The following is a 23,626-nucleotide window of genomic DNA, read 5'->3' as shown; positions in this document are numbered from 1 at the left end:
ACAAAATGGCACTGTAGAGGCTTTACTCTGCTGGGTACTGAACAGACACAGATTTATTATGGGGATGGGGTGGGAAGGAATAACGCCTGGATTTCTCAAGGGAATTGATCTGCCATCTACAAGCCAAGCCCATGCATGCAACCACAGATTTTGCTGGAACTATTTGCCCTTTTAAATAGTAATGGAGTTTATGTGGGTTTTTCGAATCAGGGCAGACAGTAACTAGACAGATGTAGTGCATCCCACAGAGATCCTTGTTTACTCTCTTCTTCAAAGTTCTCATGTGTACGGAGAGCATAAGAAAAGGTTGAAAGTGTACAAGCCCTGCAGTGACTTTTATTGCTCAGTGGTCCAAAGGCTATGGGATGACAGTCAGAGATTCAGTGAACATGTCATTGGGCTTGATAAGCTAATGTATCTGCATTAAACATGGTGGTATGGATCCCACCTGCACCCCTGTTATTCCTTCATATTATAGGTGTGAATCAAGAGCAAAAGTTGCCACCCTACATGACTTGCACAAAGCTGTGTATATAAATGCTGCCTAATTTAAAATAAGGCAGAGACTGGGAGCAGAAAATAGATGTACCTACAACTTCCTGCACTGCTCCTTAGGGATGTACAAGTTGAGCCCTTAGCCTGTAATTCAAATCATTCTTTGATGCCTGGTAACTTCTGCAGGCAGTGTAACAAGCTACCGCAACAATGCTGTATTTAAGAGACTGAGAGTGCTGTCAACCAGACAGATGACAGCATAACACCATAACACCAGTTCCCAGGAGAACTAAGCATGGCAAAAGATGGAGCATGTCAGTTTACATTGAGAGAAAATCTCCAAATGAAAAGTCTTACAACGCAGGCAAAATAGCAGAGGTAGGGAAACATAGCCATACAGATCCAAAAGGAACTCCATTGCTACAGGAAAAAGAAGTCAATATTTACGTGTGATGTAAACATTCCTTGGCAATGTCATCCTTGTTACTGTATCCTTACCAGTGTCCTTCTTCTTTGTTCGTGAAAGCTCATGGACTGTTGCTCCGATATCATTTCTCAAGGACTTGATGATCTTGTCCAGTGCTGGAACATTCTTGCCTTCCAAATTAATGAAGAATTCATACTCATCTTTGTTGAGTCGGGAAGGCCGGGACTCAATATGGGTCAGGTTTATTCCTTTTTCCTATAAGAAACAGAGATTTTGGTCCCACAGGGTTTGGGGGAAGAAATATGACATAAATACTAGCTAAAATTAATGTGTTAGACTACAGCTCCTCCTATACAATACAAATAACTCAAAAGTAAATTCTTGCCACTGATGGCCATTCTACTGAAGACTTTCACAACAGGGAGGGAGACAAAAAGGAAGAATGAGAAGGATGCGGTATTCCTCCTTGTGCAGAGCACCAACATAAAGACTATGAATGACACAAACCTTTGAAAAAGGTGAAAGTAGGATACAAGTTGTAAATAGACTTTGTATTGTAAATGGTGGCTCCAATACCACAAATACATAATGGGAGCTTGTCTGTGTAAACAAGAACATCTCCTCAGGATCAACTCGGGAAGTAGGCGTTTCACCTGAAGAGAACCCTCTCATGAGAAAATGAACGCTGTATTTATAAGCATCTTGAAAGGAGGTTGGCAAAGCAAGCAGCTGGGCACCCTGTGAGATAAGCTTCTGCCAAGCCACTGCAGAGTCACCTGCAACACCACCTGTGTGGTTTCCAGGGCTGTGAGCAGGTGCTGGGCAGAGATCCAATGCGAAACATGGATCCACACCAAAAAGGCAGCCAAGGGTTTTGCAAATAAAAACACGGGTGTTTTAAATCACAGAATCACAGAGTCGCTGAGGTTGGATGGAGCCTCTGGAGATCACCTAACAGCCTGCTAAGGCAGGGTCTGATAGGGCAGAGTGCTCAGGACTATGTCCAGCTGAGTTTTGAGTATTTCTGCAGATGGAGACTCCGCAGCCTTGCTAGGAAACTGCTCCAGAGTCTGACTACTCTCACAGCAAGGAATTATTTTCTTTAGCACAGACATTCAAATTCCGACCCACCGAATATCTTTCCTGACCAGAAGAGAAGCTCTGAAGAAAGGGATTATTGGCAACTATAGACTTGATGTCCATGGCCAGTGGGTACCCAACCCCAGGCATGCCACCATGTCAATGTGTAAAGCAACACGTAGCCAAAAATCCTATTTTTTCCAGTCACATAAATGCAACTCCAGGAAAATCTGCCTCAGTTTAGCTGAACTCAAATGCTTTCTGGAGCACTGTAGTTTGAATATGAAAATATTGTTTTCTTCTTTTTTTGAGAAAGACCTTTTAAACAGATTTTGGTTGGTGCTGACTTTACCACCTGACCTGTCAGGCTTACACTGGAGCGGCGGCCACAGCACATCATGGCCAGGTCTGGGCTTCTGTCCCTTGGGAGGGATAGACAAACCCCTGGAGGAAGTTTTGGCTTGAGGATCAAGCACAGAGGATTCGGAGGAGCTGACATGCAGTGCTCAGCAGCCCTGGAGCAGCTTTTGTTTTGCTGCTTTCAGGTTTAAGACCCCAAACTACGTGGGGTGAAATGATGGCCCTGGTGATATCAGTGTCAAACCCCCTGCTGCAGTGGGGTCAGAATTTAATCCACGAAAAAACGCTGCCAGGATCTACTTGTGACCTACAGGGAAGAAAGAGGGAAGCTTTCTTTTCTGTGCCTCCCTCCAGTCTGAGCTTCTCAAGACCCTTAAGGTTTTCTTTGCTCCTCTCAGTGCTTGCACAGCGCAGGGGGGCATCTGGCCATCAGCGGCAAAGACCTCATTCACTCCACCACAAAAGGCAGTTTATTACTTTGTAGGAACCAGCATGCATGTCATTCCTCTGTTTCCTGAGTGTCGCACGCTACAGATGTACTTAAATTGTTTGGCTATATACCAACACAACAAGTTGAAAAGGTCAAAAGCGCATTCGTCGACTGCTGCTCTTGAGAGATGCTGTCCTTGTGGGGCCGTCTGTGGGAGAGAATGGCCGCCACTGTCCAGGGCCCCAAGGACAATTTGTTTTAGGCCTCCAAAGCCCCATTTCACAAACAGGCCTCCCATTGTACCCTCTGCTCGGTGAGGAGCTGGGAGGTAGGGCAGCCTGGAGCTGGAAGTCCGGATAATTCAGGGGTGGAAAGCTATTGACAAAGAGCAGGCGCAGGGGGCTGCCAGCCCCTTTGCCATGGCCACAACATGGAGAGCAGTGTGGCAATGTGTACCCAGGGCACAGAGCTGCTCGGCTGCTCTGTGCAGCCGCACACAGAGCTGGAGAGTGGGTGTAAAACCTCTTCCTGCCAAAGGCTCTGCTCAGGCACACTGAGGTACTGCTTTACCTTCATGTCGCACTGATGTGTCAGGGTATTTTGTTCTGCCTCTGTGTGGATGCATGTGGGAATGGGGTCCCAGATCCTGACCGGGCTTTCTAGATCTTGCAGGGGCTGTGATAAGTATTCAAGGCCAGGTTGAATGGGGCTTTGTGCAACGTGGTCTAGTGGAAGGTGCCTGCACCTATGGCAGGGGGGTTGGAACTGGATGATCTGTAAGGTCCCTTCTAACACAAACCATTCTGCAATTCTGTGATTCTGTAACATGGACCTCTGTTCAGTAGCAGTTATCCCCTCCTTCCCCCCCCTACCCACAAGTGTTTATCCCTGCCTTAGCATCTCTACCCCATAGATTGTGTAGCTGTTTGAGTCTGATACTTCAATTATGTCCTTTTTTTTTTTTGGCTTTTCCATTGTATCCGCTCTTCAACCTGTCTCAGCAGGCAGCTGCGTGAACAGCAGTGCCCACCAAATGGAGGGAATGATGCAGGGGTTGGGAATGAAGAGACAGGCTGCAGTGTTGGCACATAGCACGCTTAAGGCAGCAGGAGCATCAATGCCTCCTGAACTATCACTACAATCTAAGAGAGTGAGGAAAAGGGAAAAAACAGAAGAGCTCACAGAGAGAGTCATCTCCCTTCTTACACCTGAGGAAAGCAGAACAGCTTCCTGCAGAGTGAGAAGAGATCCTTCTTTTCTCTCTTCTGTTTGAGGGATGCCTGCAGCTCAGCAATGCGCAGAGCTAACCCTGTTAGAGTTACCTCTTTGTGCCAAGGCTTTGGGACCTCACAGCAGAGAAGCTGAAGGGAGAACCCTTCTGGTGTCTATTTTCAAACTAAGAATCCAGCAGCATCCATCCAAATCCCTGAACTGGTGCTCCTGGAGAGCATGTTCTCATATGCTATGCATTGATACTAAGCCACCGATTTCAAAATATTTACAGAGACTGTTACTAGAGTTGTTTAACAAAGCTCAATTTCATTCTAGTCCAACTACTCCATCTAGTGTTTAATCTTCATCGTTTCACATTGTTCAAAATATTCTTGTATCCTCTGCATCTTGCAATCGCACCAGGTTTCTCACAGTAGTTGATACTTAAAGTTCCAACTTCTGGAGACAAATGGTTACCTGAGAAAGGAGAATGGGGACATTGTTTTGTCTAGTTACTTATTTTGAGCAGTTTTCAATCTCTGCGTTTTTTAGTAGAGCTTGAAATCTTGACAACAGATGCCCTCAAAAGACAATTAATAAAAGTTCTGTATTTATTTTATGCAACTTCATGATTTCTGAGCTATTTTTTGTTGATGGAACCTAGCTCTTAGCTTTCTAACTGGTTTTGGAAGATCTGGGCTGTCACATGTTTGAGGCTGGATTCACACAAAAACGATTAGTATTCGTCTCTCCTGCCTTTCCTATTTTAGACCTCATACGAATCAGATCAGCCCATGCCTTGAGATTAGAAGTGCCTTTGCTGAATTCACCCCATGGCTCACTGCAGCTGCAAAGAACTTGGAACAGGTCGGTGCTTCCCTACTGACCCATTGGAGAGATCCCAGAGTAGGGCCACAAAGATGGCTGGAGCACTTCTCATATGGAAAGAGGCTGAGCTTGTTGGTCTTGTTCAGCCTGAAGAAGAGAAGGTTCAGGGGAAACCTTATAATGTCTTCTAATACCTAAAGGGGGCCTATGAGAAATCTGGAGAAGGACTTTTTATAAGGGCCTGTAGTGATAGGACAAGGGGGGATGGCTTTAAACTGAAAAAGGACAGATTTAGGTTAGACATTAGGAAGAAGTTCTTCACTATGAGGGTGCTGAGGCACTGGCACAGGTTGCCCAGAGAAGCTGTGGCTGCCTCATCCCCAGAAGTGTTCAAGGCCAGGTTGGACGGGGCTTTGAGCAACCTGATCTAGTGAATGGTGTCCCCGCTCATGGCAGGGAGGTTGAAACTGGATGACTTTTAAGGTCCGTTCCAACACAAACCATTCTACGTTCCTCCTCAGGCTTATGACCAGAATACAGGTTGAAGTCTCTCCTGCAAGGATACATCATATCATACAACCATGTATCTGCTGGAGCGCTCCTGTATTTGTAGAGCAAGGGTGGCTGTCCACCTTGCATTTATGTCAAAACAGTGTACTAGGCCATTTCTAATTTAATTTTTAGCAAGTATTAACAATTCAGAACAGATTTTTGCCTTGAGGACTAACAACTAATGGAAATCACAGGGGTACAGTATTGCCAAATGCCTTGAAGTTAGCAGAAGCCACTCCAAATTTCTTGCTTTTTTTCTTAAAATCTCCACTCCTGGGGGGGGGGGAGGGGGGGAAATCTCAGCTTTCATGATTTGAAATCCAAGTTAATTGTATCTCTATCATTCTCCATTAGACAAAGTCCCAAGATATGTTTTCAGAGCTCAAAAACCAAGTTAGAACTAAGTCCATTTCATGTAAGTCATGATTTTTGCATGTCAGGTGTGAGCAATACAGATTGCAATTTACAACAGAGGCAATGGTGGATGCAGGAGGAGATTGCCCATCTCCCTGCCTGCCTTACCCACATTACTGGATCTCAGCCTTGGCTCCCTCTCACAGGCTGTGAAGCAGCTACAGCCCCTTCCCCGTGTTATTCCAGTTATGGCATCCTGACTGAATATCTCCCACACTGCAGCGGCCCCACACCAGCAGGATCAAACCAACCAAACCAAACAGTACACTTCAGTCTTGCAGAGGTCACTGTGAAGAGAATTTGGTCCCACCCTCAAAGAGTTTAATGGCCTGGTCATTGGTAAAGAAAAGTTATGTTTTCACAGCTCCATGGGGAAAATTTCAATGGGGATGGATACTTTCTGGGAATGTTATGAGCTACTACTTCCCATGGTGTTCATATGTCTTTCTCTTTATTCATTACTAAATGCCCCTGCATATGGTTGCTAAAACTAAGTACAGCTGGGAAATCCATCTGCAGCTTGTTTTCATGGCTGCTGTCATTAAGTTTTGCTTCATCAGGAGACCCCACATTGTTAGCAGATGAAGAACAGTCGGCAGCACTATGGTGCCACTAATCAACATTAAGTGAGAACTTGGATGAAATCTCCCAAAACAAGGATTTACTTGCACTTTCCTGACACCAAAGGAAAAAAGAAAAAGTGATGTGTCCTGTGTTCTTTTAACCCTTGCCATGGCCTAGTTCAGGGCTTCCCAAAGGAGAACGCTTTTAGAAGCACAAGTAAAAACTCAGTGCCCAATTTCCACAAGGGATCAGGGGAGTCAGGAAGTTAACAAGATATGCCTTCAGCTGTGGTTTCCCAAAGTGAAGGCAAAGGCAGGTGTCTGGGTCATCTTTACTGCCCAACAATCTGCTTCTCAGCTGAAGACAGTCCTTCCTTATCTTTTCCTTTACATCTGCTGGGGTATTCCTTGCATGATAAACTCACAGAGGCAAAAGAACCCACAGCTGGCTCCTGACAGCAAACAGCTCCAGAGGGCAGCTGGCCCTGGAGCAGCCCCTGGTGTCCATCACTCTGCACTTCTGCTCCAACTCTGAAGTTTGGTATGAGGCATTATGCACAAGCTAGCCACAAAACACATGGACAAATCAAAAAGCATATGTGACAGTATCTGGCACTGCTCAGGCACCTAGCAAGAGGGCACTCCTCTCTTTAAACTTGTGTTGGTTTACTAGATCAAGGAGTCCTGCTTTCCTGGCCCTGGAAAGAGGAAAGGACAGACGAAGGACACAGATTTGAAGCAATGAGTTCAGGTGTAATTAAATTATTGTAGCTGTGCATACACATAATCTAATGAAAAAAAAAACAAGTCTCTTGGTAGAGGTATGCCTGGCCTGTTCACCTATCACTGCAGACACCGCCTACACACCCCCTGGCCAAAGCAACTGCTCACTTCTCCCAATTTGGAAATAACCCAAAACACTGCAGAGCCAATTCTTTCCCAAGGGGCAAAAATATAAGAGTCACTTCAGCCTTTCTGTTGAATGAATTTTGCTCCTAAACAGAAGAAGAGCACAGTCACCTTTGCTGGCTCTGAAAGTGCAGGGTCTCATTTAGTCCAGCCTGTTACTCCCACCCAGTCCTCCTGTAGAACAGTAGCTTCCTTCCACTGAGCATTAACTTTGGGAGCAAGAGTACGACTCAGTGCAAACTGATGGGGCTGCTTTTGAGCTAGAGTCCTACCCACTGTAAGAAAATCACTGACTGCTGGACCTTGTACTGAAGTTTTGCTCTGTATTTGGGAAGGTCATTTCAGTGAAGATGGAAGGGTCCTCTCAGAGAACTGGTTGGGCAAACTTGTAACGTATACCAACCCAATGTTTTCCACATGCTACAGCTGACATGTCTTCTACTACTTGTAAGTAGCTCAGGAAAAGAACTAAGGAGAAGATTGATTTATTAAAAAATCCACGTGGAAAAAATTCAATCAGAACTGAGGGCTATCCTTTTACATATTGAAGTGTATAGTTCTGATATTTTTAATGATTAACTTAACTTTGGAAATGCAAACCTTGGGAAGGCAAAGTTTTTCTTTTTTTTCACTTTTTTTTTCCTGCAAAATGGACTTTATTATTGTTGATGTTTTAAAAAGTGTTCTCAATTTCAATAGGCTTTTATCACTACAGAGGAAAATAAACATTCCCATTAAATGTAACACTTGGGTTAGCCCAAAATGATCTGCTTTACGTTTTCAGTTTTGACAAGAAACCTGGAAGATTTCTGTCTTTTTTCTGACCTGGACTGATACTCTGTAACTCTTTGATGTGTCCCCCCCAAAGAGTGAATCAAAAAAGAAACGTAATTGCACAATGACTATTCTGTATTCCTGATTTTAGGCGTGGTATTTTAACTATGTGTGATGTTCTATTTCAGACTAAGGTATTTATTCATGTTTTGGTGTTTTGGTTTCCTACCTAGCATCTTCTATAATAGCACAAGACAAATAAACAGCATATGGCTGCACCAAGCAGTGCCTCAGTGCAGAGCAGGTTCTATTAAAATGAAGTTGGTGTAAAGACTCTGCTGGTGGGTTTATGCTGTCTCTACAGCCACCCTCAAGCCTGCAATGAGGTCAGGGCTGTTGCCCAAGCAGAAACTGTAAGGCAGCTGTATGCACACTAAGACAGATAAAGAATATGGACAAGTAGGCTTTTCAACTGCAAAAATAATTGGGTTTGATAAGCAGAAAGTGAATCTTTACCACATCTTAATATACACACAGAACACCTAGTCTGGAAGCAAAGTAGATTCAGTTTTAACAATCTGCTTATTCCTGAGCATGATAGAGCTGCTGTTGCACTACAGCGCATGTCAGAGTGCAAGTCTGACCTTGTGGGCGCTGCCTCTCTGCCGGGAAGGTGAAGGGTCTGCAGTGATTGTGCTGACAACAGTGGCATAGGGCACCCTGAGTACAGAGAGGTCCAGGAGGAGAAGATTCACGCAGACAGGCAAGGATTTGCAAAATAGAGGGTGGACAAGAGCCAGTGGTCAGAAGAGCTTAGGAGCCTGCTCAGGTCTGGTGTTTGAGGGATCTTCCTTAGTACCGCTTATTGTCACGTGTGAGACTGGGAAAGGACTCTCCTCCCACTCTAAGAGGACGCTGAACCCTTCCATAGGCATCATCTGGGTTTGTTTTCAGAGGTAGAAGTGCTTTCAGCTTAAAAAGACATATATTCAACTTAAAAAGTCTTTCTTTAAACATGTGCCTGTCCTAGAAGCTACAACCCTTCTTCCATGCAGACTGCTTGCTCTTTTTGGACATTGTGCATCGGTCCAACACTGAAATGCATTAGAGAGAATATGAATCAAGAGTGAAAGTAAGAAAAAAGTTGATATACTCAAGTGCATTTTGAACATAATGCTAGTAGACATAAGGAGCTGAGTACCTAGAGGAGATTCTTCAGGAAAAAGAAGCCTTCAAGCTACATCGGAAAAACAACAGTTGTCACTGTACCCACAAACCTGCCTGCAGCTGAGACCTGAACAGAAAAAAAAGAGTTTGGGTCTTTGAGCAAAAAAGCAAACATGAGAGCATGAAGCTCTGTCAACTTCATGTGCAACCTGGAAGGGATGTTTGAGCAGGACAAACAAAATACATTGTAATTCTCTTGTGCTTGATGAGCTGCAAGTCCAGGCTGCAGCACAGCACAGATCCTTTTGGCTTCTGCTTCCCGTGGAGATCAAGCTGTGATGGGGGCTAATGTCTGGCCAAGTTTCACCCCAGCACAGAAGTAGGATGTGGACAGCAGGAGAACGTGGGAGGGAGGACCTGCTTGTGCACCCTGGGCAGGGCCGTAAGAGTGATTGAACAGCTCTCTCAGAGCAACAGAATTTTTTTCTTCAGCTCTTAAACCAAAGAGAAGATGAACCTCCCTGGGTCCACACAGACACCTCCTTTACAGAAAGGCATCCTGGCTGCTGATGGTACCGCAAGATCTATCCGTTCTTTCGGAATCCCCTCAGTTCTCTGTTTTAATCTGGATCTTGCTTCCAGACTCCGTTCCCTGTCTTGAGAGAGGATTTATTTTCAAGACTTTCATATTTACAGCTCTCGTAACCCTCCTTCTCCCCCCCTCATGTCCCAGAGTAGTTTTGTAGATCGGCTACAGAAAAGGCAAAATCCTCAAAGCCAGTGCCTGAGGTCCCTTAATTGCTCTCAAGGATGAACTGGGGGGAGGACAGGGTTGAGCTCTTTGTCTGTGTTCTCTGCATTCCCACACGCAAGTGCCCACAGAGAACCCAGCAGCCTCAGCAAGGATCAGAGGGGCTCCAAACACACCACATACGGCCATCAGCACCAGTGGCCATGCAAGGTCTCTTCCTTCCTTCCTGGGGGTCGATGGCTACAGTGCCATGTCTGCTCCAGGGAACAGCCTGATCCTATTTTGTGGCTTCTGTGTTATGCTTTTTCCTACTTTATGTGGTTGTGTGAAGCAATGACTGCCTGAGCAGCTGTGCCCACATCTTCCTTTGCCACCCTTCTGAGACAAAGCCACTGCATTTCCGCAGGCCAGCATCAAGCTGGCAACAGAATCCCTGGGGACAAGGCAAGGGGTGTCCTTGCCTGGAGAAGCCCACCCATGGAGAGTCTGAACTAACTCCTGTAGCTAATCTGCATCACACTGCTGACTTTATTAAGCAGGGAAAGGGTGCAAGAGAAAAAACCCTTTTGATGTCTCCCTCCTTGCTCCCACGCTTCACCTGCGTGGTGACCTGAGTGTCACCACCTTCCCTCTCTCTGCTGTGGATGCCACTGAGTGCAAAGTCTGTGTCTCTGAGGCTCCATGGTTATGGACCACATGGGAAAGAGTGGAGGTTCTTTCGGCCCTGCATGCTCATGAGTCTTACACCACTGTGCACCGGGTGAGGTCTTTTGCACTGAGCAAGAGCAGCCTAATGGCTGCTCTGGTTTATACACCCCAACACTCATGAATTCACTGATGACAGCCCTGAGGAGCTGAAACTGCAGGTCAGGCTTGTACTATTAAATCCTTTTCTTCCAGCCACCTACCTATCTCCCTACTACACTGTAAACAGCATGCAGAACTGATATAAGAGCACCTATGCCAGGTCTCCTTTCAAGCCTTGGTGGTGGGGCAGACTGCAAGTTTTCAAGGAAAGAATTGGCTTCATTGGGGTGGCAAACCACCCAGACACCAGGGCAAACATCTCTGGCTGAGCCCCTTCCCCTCAGTTGCCATCAGTGTCATTGGGGAAAACTGTGACTCAGATGGTCTAGTTTAGGTACTGCTTTGGGGTGGGAAAAGTCGCATCCAAGAAGCAGCTACTTCTTCCTTTCCTATACTAGCTCTCCTGCATATTTTCCTTTAGACCTAACAGCAATTTGGTTAGTAGACAGCAATGTGTTTAACCAGAGAATATTAACAGCCTCCTTAATTCACTTACAGACATGCACGCCACCAACACGCAGACATTTTGCAGGACTGCTTTACAGTGGTCAGTTCACTGACTTAGACTAGCTGTGCTGTCATTGGTGTTCCCTTCATTTTAATGAATTAAATATGTCCTATAATTAGTTTTCATTTGTACTAATACCACACAAATCTTTCATTTCCTAGTCAGTTCAGTTTACGAATGGAAAGTATGCAGGCCACAACTTTTTACAGTGTTCTACAGAAAGAGCTGTTTTCAGGCACAAGTAGTACATGATGATGTTCAAAGGAAATAAAAAGAAATCAAGAAATCACAAAACCAATAGAAGAGTGTATTTGCTTGGGAGCATAGAGTACACAGCTCTGTGTTGCAACACAACCTGAATTGCAAGGATTTCGTGCTTTTTAAACACCGTCCATGTCATCTGGGAAATATTTCTGCAATAATAAAAAGGCACACAGTGTTCTGAAAGGTAAATGGCTCCTTGTTTCTCCAAAAGCTTTCCCAGTCAAGCAGTGCAAGTTGCTGCATCCCTTTTTGGTGTGAAAAAAGTGCTGTTGTTTTGATGCTGTTTTGTAGGTACCCAGTACTGCCTCCATAGAGGTACCACTGGTGGGAGATGGTGGGCTTATTTAGATCAGATTCACTGAAATGGATAAGCGCTAAGAGGACAATAGCTGCTCCCATAGAAATACTTCATGCAACATGTACACTATGGGTCACACAGCTCACATGCAGGTTATACTTGCCTTTATATACATATACATACACATACACAAATGTCAATCTCAGATTATTGCCCAATTCACTTCTACTCTTACTCAAGCAGTTACAATGGACTATTTCCTTCTTAAATGGAGAAAATGCATTTTTTTCCATCCTCACGTCAGTTAAGGTAGAGATTTTAATTTAAACATTTGAGATCTCCTGAAGGAAAATACTTACCTCAAATGTGCGCAAAACTTTAGCCAATGCCCCAACTTCTTCTTTCAGAGAGAAAATCAAAGATATCACACCATTTTTATTTGAGGACTCTTCAATGTACATAGATTCCTGAAAGAAAAGAGAGCAAACAAACAAAGTTTTACATTCACCGTAGGAGTCAGTTTTGCTTTGCTCTGTTTCCTTTTTGCACAGCATCAGCAACAGAAAGAGGGTATAAAGTTGCTTTAAGTGGAAATCAAGGCAATTGTTGCTGCCAGAAGTAGAGTAGCTTTGGGGCTGCTCTAATTTATGATGGTAGAGACAAAAAAAAAACCTTCTTTCAAACTAGGAGCCATGTGGGAGCAAAGTAGTCAAAAAGGACATGAAAATAATATCATCTCTGCCTTGCTTCACCTCTCAAATGTATCAAAACCAAGGATGACTTCAAACATTACTGTACTTTGGCTTCAGCTGCAGTGCAAAGACCTTCCCTCGGGCTTTTTTTCCATTAACACTCAGGATTAAGCAGAAGGATGGAGATGAGCTCTGTGCACAGATGTGGACCATGATCTATGTTTCCCTTCAGTTCTGCTTGTACCCTTCCAGGCAGCATCAGGAGATGTGGTATTCACAAGAGGGGTATGGAAAGTGGTTTAAAACCAAAACAACAACAACAAACAAGCAAAAAGAATAGGCAAAAACGTTGGAGCAAATGTTTAGATATTTCCTAAATTCCACAGTGAGTAGAGACTTGGGGTAAGACATGTTTTCATTTATGCTTTTTCTCTTTCTTGTACTGATTTTCTCTGCAAATTCCAAAGGCAATTTCTACTATTCCCAAGCAATGCGAATGTTTATTTTAATTATTTTCATGGTTCTCATTACCAGAATGCCTTGATATTTCTCACTACATGTGTTTCTTTTCACAAAAGCCCTATAAAGTACGAAGGAGCTATTTCATCACTTCAGAAACAGGAAACTGAGTCCTGGAGTGGGCCCAGATGTTGAGAATTATCTGGGTACCTGACATGGCAGGTAAGTGCCTGGTAAGATTTCTAGAATAGCTTAATTTTCCTGAAGACAGTAAATTGGATGCACAACCAATACAAATGTTTGGAAGTCACATTAATACCCTATTTGTTGGAGGTGGGGGTGTTGTGCTAACAGCTACTGGCCTAGGGCAAATTGCCCCTGGTTGGTATTTCAAAGACCACACTGGACAACTGCAACAAACACAGGTCGTGAACCAAAACTTGACTCAAGGCATCCACTCAATTTTTCTTTATGCATTTGAAGTTCTGTATTTTCACTCAAAGCCTGTCTTTATGATAGCTATTGCTTAATTTAAAATATAAATCAGAGTATAATGAATCTCAGTTCCCAAATACTGTCCTTAGAAAAGACAGTCTTTGTAGCAGACAAATTAACAACCAAATCCAGCTGCCCTGAAGCCATACAGTTCTTGGTGGGACTACATTTTCTGAAGCAGAAAAATAAGGAATTGTCTTCTTTTGTAAAGTAGATAATTACTGATTATTCAGGCTGTCTGTGAGGCTGCTGCTTACCTGAGAATTCACTGTCAGAGACTGGCAACAGATTTTTCTATCTGGCTTTATTTCCAGAGGCTGCAAAGGTTATCCAAATGTTTTCTACCTTTATGGGAAACACCTAGTGGGAACTGTAGTAGAAATACTGGTTTTATGCACCAAAGGGAAGATTGTCATCTGTTCAACTGTGATGTTTCCCACAGCATCCCAGTGTCTCCTGGGTCCTCACACAGACAGGGAGTTGGCCCAGCTCTTACATGATGGGAACCAAGAGGAAAAGCAGCCAGGAGCAACGTGGCAGCTGGCTAATGAAACCCATTTACACCTCAAGCAATTTCATTGTAAGGGAAAATGAGGACAGGAGTCTGTCAAAAGGCAAACCAAATGAGGGCCTCAGAAATTTTATGATAGTGTAACCAAAATGCATCTGAAATGCCATCTATGTGTTGCTTTGACTTTCTGTTTTCTCACCACAGCCAAAACTGATCTTAAGGACAGAACTGTGTCTGCCCAATGGACTGAGAATTTGGTTTTCATGGTCTGCACCAGAATTGTTCTAAAAACATTGCAGTTATGTATTTAAAATACTCTTGCCAATACATGAAGTGAGGATCAACTTCTATGGCATGTTGACATGAATCTGTGTGACGAAGAAAGAATTTGTGGTTTAGACACCTGCAGGAGATATAACGGAAGGTTCAAGTCCTGCAAGGTAATTCTGATGTTACTTTATACCATGAGATGACCCAAAAATGCCTTAAAAATCTTCTTTCCAACCCAGATAGATTTTCATTGGTCACTAGCCTTGATTATCAGCCTCTTTCAATCTGTTGTCACTCATTTTCCCACTCTTGTAAATCAATTTAAGCTGATGCTTAAATTAAGACACATTGCAGTAGGAAGAAGGCACTAATCATGCTAACAGAGTGATACTTGCTTAACATCTTGCACGTCTGTATATGCACTCACTTCACTTGAAAGTCTTTGTACAAATGTTAGTTCCAGCATAAGTCGGTCCAGAGAGATGACAGCTTTCATTAGAAGGGGAAAAAAAGAGTAAAATGATTGTTTTCCTGGTACCCAGTTGTTATCAATAGAAATGGAGGCAGTATATAACAGTACACACTGGGGACAACATACGCTGACACATAAACTGGAGGTAATAAACACCAGTGTACACACAGGCACTCACATTCATTGGTGAGCTTTTTGTAGTACCTATGCATAGTTTTAACTGTTGATCACAGTTTAACCATTCTCAATTCTAATTTATTTCTTTTCAACATATAGAGAGGAATTGCAACTCTGGGGGTAGTTCTACTTGTCTAGTACAATCTCAAAGACAGGTGATGTGCAGATGTAAGGATGTGTTTACCTGAGCACAATGTAAATCTGTATTTTTTAGTTAACCACTTCACAAGTAGATTGATATTGCCTTTCCAACACGTGCAGTATTGGAGGTCAATAACACAGACTTGTCAGCCTTCCAATCCATCTCTGAGCTGGTGAGATAAAGCCACTCAGAGTGAATTCCAACACTATTAAAGCCTGAGGAAATTTTCCTTGAAGTTCAAAGAAAATGATATTCCTAAGTTACTTCTGGAAATGAAACTAGTTCCCAAATCAGATTTCTTAGGGCATTTAGATGCTCAGCTCCACTAGATGTCATTGGGACCAAGCAGTTACACAACTTGGTAAAAGAGTAAGGTGGGACCCTAGAGAGCTGTTGTTGGAGTTCAGCCGTAGCACACCAAGTAGTACAAAAAAAAGCTTCCTTGGCAGCTCTGCTCTTTAAAAAGCTCATATAAATTAAAGCCCTTTTTTGCACGTCTTCTGCAGCTTGTCTCTGGCTTCAGCAGCATTGCATAGGATACATACACACAGAATTTGATCTTAATAATTAACCATGCTGGCCTCAGGTTACATCACTTGCCCCTGTATTAACTGTACTGCCTGTAATCGAAAGGCATGGGCTTCAGGACTTTCCCGTATTTCCCAAAAGCAGAGAGATCAAAGTCAGTCAGTAAACATAAAAAAAAAAAGGGTTGTCAGAGTCCCAGAATTTAACAAATATCTCCACTAGAAGAGCAGGTAACTTCAGCTGCTTTCCTTTAACAGAAGACAGCTTTCTTTCATCACACAGGTTTAAGACCCCTAAATTAGTTGTTGGTCTTTTCTGCTGCTTCTCCTTCCCTTTGCCATATATGCAAGGATGCTGTTGCAATGCTCATTTTCATTCTCACTGCACTTTTGTGAGCACAATTAACAACAGACAAACATGGGGACTGCCAAAAGGAAAACAGTGGCAACCAGGCACCGCAAAGCATCAGGACAGCAGCATTATTTCCTCCTACCTAGGGTCACACTGCCTCTCAGAGAGTGGGGGACAAGATTTGCAAGCAAGCAGGGGGGAGGCAGGAGGAATGCAGCCACGGCTTCCCCTACAAAGAGCAGGCACACAGACCCCACCACTTACCTGGAAAGGGTCACCATTCATTTTGCAGTGCTGTGCGTCCATGTTGCAGAGGCAGTGGTGCCCACTGAGAGAGGCCCCTTTGTCGCTGCAGGTGAAGCCTTCTGACCTTACTACAGTGGCCAGAGCTCTGTGCAAAGGTATTTAAAGTGGAGCAAGCAAGGCAAAGCCATCCCTTTCCCCCCCCTCTCCCCAGCTCCCTCCTCTGGACACGGTGCCAAGGGGGCGTTCTCCCTGCACGCCCCCCACCCACCCACCCCTGGCACATCAGCAAGCTGCCAGGCTTGCTCACCGGCCAGCCCCTGTGAGTTCCACCCCAGTGCATAGCAGCTCTCCAGCATGTTTCTATCTGTGCCCAATGCAGACGAGCGGCGTGCTTTGAATTAACAGCCGTCCTCCTGATCAACATCAGATGCTGTTTTCGGTTTTTCATGTCAACACATCGCCTTTGGTTCAACCTCTCCCCCCCGCCCTCCCCGGTCCATTCCCACTGCTGCATGTGTGTTCAGCTTCAGGTGGATTCCCATCATGGCTTACTCCACGTGAGCAGAGATCAGATGTTCCCCAGGATCTGCTCTTTGAATGACAAATATGAGCAAGGGTGGGCTGTGGCACACTGCAGCAGCTGAGGGATTTGTCCTTTCAGGATGCCTCCAAGAGGTCAGAAAGCAGGAGACATTGCTCCACACATCAGATATTGGAAAGAGAAACCCAGTATAAAGGAAGTGTGAGACAGGAGTTAGCTGCATGAACTTCACACTGAGTTATGAGTCTGGACATGGAGAGGGGTAAAGAAGGTAAAGGAAGAAAAGGAGCAGGGAAAACTAGGTAGAGATGCAGGACAGGAGGATGCAGAAAAAATGTAGAAGATGTATGCGTACTTGTATATAGTGTCAGCCATAGAGAGCTACAAGGGGAACTGGGAGAGGGGCATAAATGACTTCAGAAAAGGTTGGTAAAGGATTGGAGCCCAGATTTGGTTTAGAAAGAGTCACCAAAGGGGTTGAGAGAATAATGCAAAGTCGGGGACCAGTACTGGAGGGCATGTGGGAAAAAAAACGAACAAACAAAACCAATCGACTGGTCAAGCATCTATCTTGCTATTCGGGATGGTGAAGTCTGTACCAAGACAAACTATGCCAGTGCAAGTAATCTTGCTATATTTTTACAGTTATTTTAGCTTTGAGGGAACCCCTACCGCATGCACCAGTGGAAACTCAGATTGGTGAGTACCAACAAACACCATGAATTACTGGTACTTAGAAAACCCAATAGCTACTAAACCTGATCAGCCTTACAGTAGAGAAACTGAGTGGAGCCACTTCGAAGAATCTCAGTCTGAACCCGTGTTGAACCGCATAGTTGTGGAGTCAGAATCCAGCCCACTGAAATTACTGACTGTATAACATACACCTGAAGTAACTCAGTGTTCTGGGCACACTTACCTTTTTTTTTTTGGAAGAGCTGCTTTTTTATGCATCCTGTGGCTGCACACAGGGGTAGAAAGTTACTTGCTGAGTGATCAGCAAGCCTGTGGCGTGGGCTGGCAGGTTGAGGCAGGCAGCCCAAAGAGATACACACAGAGCACACTGGGCCTGCTGACATTGTGGCATCAGGTAGGGGGAAGGCAAAGTGGAGCATAGAGGAAAGCAAGGCTAACCTAAATAATTGCTAGCAGTGTAAACACTACTGGCTTTGAACTGCTCAGCCAATGAATTCTCTATGGTAGGCAGCATTTTGTGCCCTATGCTTGTGCAGCACCAGGCACAGTCCTACCCAGGATAGGGATATTGAAGGCCACCTTGCAAAAAAAAAACAGTGAGATAAGGATGGTGACAACACTGATGTTGGTGGTCCCTGTGCAGGACATGACAGTCTCTAGCAACTGTTCTTGTCTACTTCCCCACACACAAGGCCTTGCTACCTGGTATATTTTTCGACTAGATTAAAAAAAAACACTTAGATGTATATCCTATGGCTGGCCAAAGTAACTGTGACATCCAAAGTCATAAACTGCTTCCTCTGTCATTTGTTTGTGCCTTCCTCTTTGCTTCTCTTTCCCTTCTCTTCTCACTAATCTTTGATCTGTCTCTTTTCTTTCTCTGTGACTTGCATTTACTCTTTTTTTCCTTGCTTTCATCCCTTTTCTTATGTATGTTCACTCTAGCCTGACAGTAATGGCAAGGCAAAGTGAAACACTGGGTAAGCAAAATACTGCTCATGCCAAATCCTCGTAATTATCTGTTTGGCATCCTCCTACCTGTTTTTATTATTTATGTTGCAAGCTTATCTCTTACTCCTACTGCAAAGTTGTGTGTGTGTGTGTGTGTGTGTGTGTGTGTGTGTGCATACCCAGTGCCACTACAGTATGAACACGCAATTGCATCAGCACTGGTTACCTTGGACCATTTCAGAGTCCAAACTGCCCGAGCTTCCCTGTGAAGTACATTGAGCATACCAAGCATGGGCTCATCCCCCTCAGTGACATTTCTAGCTGGGATTTCCTGCTTGGGTTTCAAATTGCCCCGTGTGTCTGGTTCCGTGGCCCCTGACTGAGCACCTGAGCTTTGGTTCTAGTAGTCCTGCTCTGGGCTTTTGATGTAGCACTGTGCAACCCTGCTTCTTTAAACTATATGCAGATACACACGAATGTCCCACATTGTCTCTATCTAAAACTCTTTTGCCCTCATAAACACACACTTTCTTGGAGCACACACACATGCACCCACCACATGCACAGAAACCCTGGCTCTGCTGCTAAGCCACAATTAAGAGGGCTGTTTGCACTGAAAATTGGCGGGTTCCCCTGGCCAGCATGATGCAAGTTCAAAGGGCCACGGACTTTGGTTGCTTTTCAGACTGCTCTATCCCGCCTCTGCCTTTAGCCAGTATTTGCAGAGCAGCAGCTCCCCGCAGCTGCACTCTGTTTTGGGCAGGGGCGTCCCTTCCCGTGTAAGGACACTGGGACCACCCTTGTCTCGCAGCTCCCTGCCTTCCCAGCTTGCTCAAGATGTCCCAGTCCCTTTGAGGGAGCAGTGAGCAATGGATGGGGGCTTTGTTAGTAAGACCAGAAGCTCAAAAAAAAAAAAATGAGGATTCAGTGAGTATCTACAGGGATACTCGCTGTGTACGCTACGTGTGTGTATATGGTGAGGGGCAGTCTGCCTTAGCAATATTGTGCATGCATTTCCCAGAGGTCTTCAAGCTCTCCTTTACGTGCCAGACAGGCTGCATTTCCCCACACTCCGGTGCACATCGTGGCTGCCACACCGCCCAGGCAGGACCCTTCTCCTTGCAAAGCCGAGCTCCTGAAACCTCCCGCAGCCCGCTCCTAAACGCTTTTTGGCGGCACCTCATCCATCCACCTCCCCACAGGATTCACCCCCCACACCCCCCTCCTCCCGTGTCCGGCAGGTGGCACTGTGTCCCCACTGCAGCGGCCGCCGAACGCGGGAGCGGGCCGAGTTGGGGAACGTGGACGGACACCGCGCCGTCCCCGCCGCCTGCCCTCAGGGAACGGGGGCTGTTCACCTCCCAGGCATCACCCAAACCCCGCTCCCACCCTCCTGCCCTGCCCTGCCCTGCCAGAGGGCTGCAGCCTCGGAGGCGCCGGGAAAAACACACACACACCACCCCCCCAGCCTCCAAAATTTCTGTCTCCAAATCGTGGCGATGGGGGGAGCAGCGCGGTGTGATTTATCCCCCGGGGCTGTGATGGACGCGGGACGCGTGGCCGCACAATGGGGCCACCCGGCGGGGCCGGCGGTCGAAGGGCCCAGCTCCGGGAGCTCGAAGGGACGGGGGCACCGGACCTGGCGGGAGCGGCGGAGGGGCTAGCGGGCCGGGCCGGGGCTGAGGCTGGGGCTGCGGCTGGAGATGGGACTGGGGGCGGAGGGGGAGCAACTGCCGCCGCTCCTGCTTTTCTTGTTTTCTTTTTCCCTTTTTTTCTTTCTTCTTTTTCTTTTTTTTTTTTTTTTTAGTTTTTTGCAGCCCTATATGCAAACTGTCACTTCAGGTTAGCACAAGACCTGCTGTAGCTCATTAGCATGAGCTGTATCTAATATGCTTAAAACCTCTAATTATTTATTATGCCCTAATTGGCAGCCTAAGAAATGTCTGCAAAGCGATGAGTGTTCATCCCAAAGACGCCTCTCGAGAGGAATTCAGCAGTGTCCCTGGTCAAACGTCATTTTTAATTCTTCATTAGGGCACAGGCTTTATTCCTCTTGTAGACGGTACAACACTAAGAAAATTCGTACAACTTGCCGTCCCGAGAACTAAACTGCCTCTTATCTGGGCAGGGTTGGCAACAATTACTCACCAAGACGGTTTCATGCTCAAAGTCCTTCTTTCTCTGAAGGGCCGCTTAGCAAGAGATGCTAAAGTTTGTCAAGTATGCAAAAGTGCAGGCAGATGCCCCTTGAAAATTGCTTACCCGAAGAAAAGGAGGGAAATAGCTTTTCTTCCTGCCTTCTGAAAGTAGCAAAGTTCTGAAAATTATATTCACATAGAAACCGTTTCAAAATAAGTTTACTTCTCTGGGGTTGCCCCCCACCTCCTAATTGCCTTTTCTTTTTTTTTCCTTCCAAGTCCGTATTATGTTTCTTCGGGTTGCGCCAACTATTTATTTATCTTTATTCTTTCCCTCCTTCTTTTCATTCATTATTCTCTCTCTCTTTTTTTCTTTTACCCCATTTTTCCCCCCTTCCTTGTGTGTGTGGCTTCTCGGTCTGATCTGTAGCTTGTTACCACCCACTGCACGCTCTCTCCTGCAGCCGAGGTGTTTCTATACAAACTTCAGCGTCCAGTTGTCATATTAATTATTACACTGAGTAATGACTGAAATAGTCAAAATAAGGGGAGACTCAAGAGAGCTTTTTCTTGCTGCTCAAAGATTCAGCAAAGAAGCCTTGCAACAAAGCACTAATTGGTCCCCAGAAATACTCTGACAAGGCATGGAAGATAGGTTTCATAAAGCCCAGCAATTGTGAAGGGGGAAAAGATCCTTGAATAGACCCCACGCTTCTTTTCTAAACTCTCTTGCTGAGCAAAAAATGGACTGCTTCTTGAATACTGGACTGATCTTGAATGCTATACCCAGCAGAGAAAAAAATGCACCATTTATTGTAAGTTTTTTTCCAGCTATTCATGTGTTCTATGTGGAGAATAAGCTGGTTTTGTTTACCATGAAAGACCTTTTACTTTATTTTCACTCTTGGGGGGGAAGCTGAAAAAGGGAGGGGGAGGGCGAGGGGAGGGAGAGAAACACATGTGCCCAAATCCAGACGAGCTGCCTACTGTAACAAAATGGAGTGTAACAAATCCTACAGAAGTCCCGAATGTATCGATTCTTTGAAGATCTATATAGATTAACGACTTTCGTTCTGCTTTTCCAAGACGGCATTTAATCATAACGTAAATGGTCTTTAAAAAAGAAAAGGGGCAGGGGGAGGGGGAGGAGAAGATGGGGGGGGGGGGGGGAATATACCAAAGTTTTTTTTTACATTTTTTTTTTTTAAAGCAAGGACTTCAAAGGACCTCACAAGCGTGGTTACAATTTAGGCGCACAAAAAAAAGCCACTATAAAATAATGACAGTTCAAGATTTCCTTAAAAATAAAAGGGGGCAGGGAGGAAAGGGGAAGAAAGAAAAAAAGCCCAATGAAAAGGGCAAAAGCTATTTATCATTATGTTAGAATTAAGAATTTCAAAGTGCAGGTGCAGGACTGTGCATAGGAGTGGGTGGAAGCGGGGAACCTTGAAACAATATTTATTATCTATAAACCTGGCAGCCCCAACCCCCTTACCCTCCACAGAGAGCAGCCAGGGGAGCTGCCAGCATTGGCATCACCTCAACCATGGCAAGGGGAACGTTTGCTCACCAGTGGCATAGTTGCTCACCAGTGGATCATAGAAACGTAGATTTACAGAATGGTTTGGGTTGGAAGGGACCTTGAAACTCATCCAGCTCCAAATCGCTGCCATGGGCAGGGACACCTTCCACAACACCAGGTTGCTCAAAGCCCCATCCAACCTGACCTTGAGCACTATCAGGGATGGGGCAGCCACAGCTTCTCTGGGCAACCTGTGACCGTGTCTCATCACCCTCAAAGAACTTCTTCCTAGTATCTAACCTAAATCTACCGTCTTTCAGTCTAAAGCCATCACCCCTTGTCCTGTTACTACATGACCTTCCTTGTTAAAAATCCCTCTCCAGGTTTCTCGTAGGCCCCCTTTAGGTACTGGAAGGCTGCTCTAAGGTCTCCCCTGAACCTTGTCTTCTGCAGGCTGAACAACCCCAACTCTCTCAGCTTCTCTCCATAGAAGTGCTCCAGCCCTCGGAGCAACTTCATGACCCTTCTCTGGACTCACTCAAGCAGATCCATGTCCTTCTGGTGTTGGGGGACAACGAGCTGAATGCGGTACCGCAGGTGGGGTAAGGGAGGGATGTGCTGAGCAAAGGGAGGAAAAGGCTCTGTCCTTCCACCTTGCCTCCACCCCGGGCCTGGACAATGGCGGGGACAGAGTCACAGAGACAAAATGATATGCGAGTTACACTCAGAGACCTCTGGGATTCCCATTTTTTGCCTTTTTAAGAACCCTCTGAGACTCCAGAAGCCCAGAAACTCCAGCCTCACTCTGCCATTTCAGGAAGAAAAGGGGGGAATTTTCTTATGTGGTGTTTCCATAACAGTTCTGGTAGTGGGCTGCTCCATACATCTATGTATGTCTTTCTAAACACGTATACGGTTTACCTGGATGCAATTCTTTTGCTATCTATCTCTTCCCAAGGCCTTGGGGTTGCAGGGCTGGTTCATTGTCATTTTCTCACTCCAGCAATGTCACAACGCAGAGCTGATGCAGCAGAGCAACAGCTATTTCCAGTGCAGAGAATGCTGTTGTCAGGTAAGGTGTGTTGAACAAACCAACCAGACGACTTGGAATTGAAGAGCAAGAGCTCTCTCTACAGAAAATAAAAATTAATGTTTTATCTCGCTTAGGACTGGCTGTTCTGCCCGAGACAGACGAAAATCATTTCACACATTTCACATTTCACATGCAATGTAGGCTAAAAATCAGACAGAAACTCAGTGACCAGTGAAGAGGGCCCTGAAATAAATACAGCAGAGGTTAGACCATACAGAACTGCTTTACTTTTTCATTGCACATGTGCATTAAAAGCTGCCATGTTAAAAACTACTACAAGACTATTCAGCAGGTGCACATTAAGGTTCTGCCATGCAACACCACTGCTTATCACAGTTTTAACTCACGTGCCCAGCCAAGGCGAGAGAAGCAGTGGCAGATGAGAAGGGATCTCCACAGCTCCTGTCTGCTGTAATCGAGGCCAGCAGCAAAACAGGGTTTAATTTTGCACTAATTTCTACTGAAACCTGAACAGGGACTGCGCAGGTCCACTCCTTCCATGC

General features: G+C 45.3%; 1 protein-coding gene across 1 annotated transcript in view; it reads right to left on the bottom strand.

Annotated features, from left to right (window-relative positions):
• Positions 1-16,392, bottom strand: part of PAH (phenylalanine hydroxylase) — a 38,689-nt gene extending 22,297 nt beyond the window's left edge. The window contains exons 1-3 of the mRNA XM_057420487.1: positions 16,201-16,392; positions 12,199-12,306; positions 994-1,177 (exon numbers count right to left, since the gene is read on the bottom strand). Of these exons, the coding sequence (XP_057276470.1) occupies positions 994-1,177; positions 12,199-12,306; positions 16,201-16,242 (334 nt within the window). The 5' untranslated portion in view covers positions 16,243-16,392. The remainder of the gene's footprint in view (positions 1-993; positions 1,178-12,198; positions 12,307-16,200) is intronic.
• Between the last annotated feature and the right edge of the window lie 7,234 nt (positions 16,393-23,626).

Source organism: Pezoporus wallicus, unplaced genomic scaffold (assembly GCF_028554395.1).
Source record: "Pezoporus wallicus isolate ANWC-B61680 ecotype Strahan unplaced genomic scaffold, APGP_CSIRO_Pwel_v1 contig_2871, whole genome shotgun sequence".
NCBI classification, from domain to species: Eukaryota; Metazoa; Chordata; class Aves; order Psittaciformes; family Psittacidae; genus Pezoporus; species Pezoporus wallicus.
This window is presented reverse-complemented; position numbering and strand designations above follow the sequence as displayed.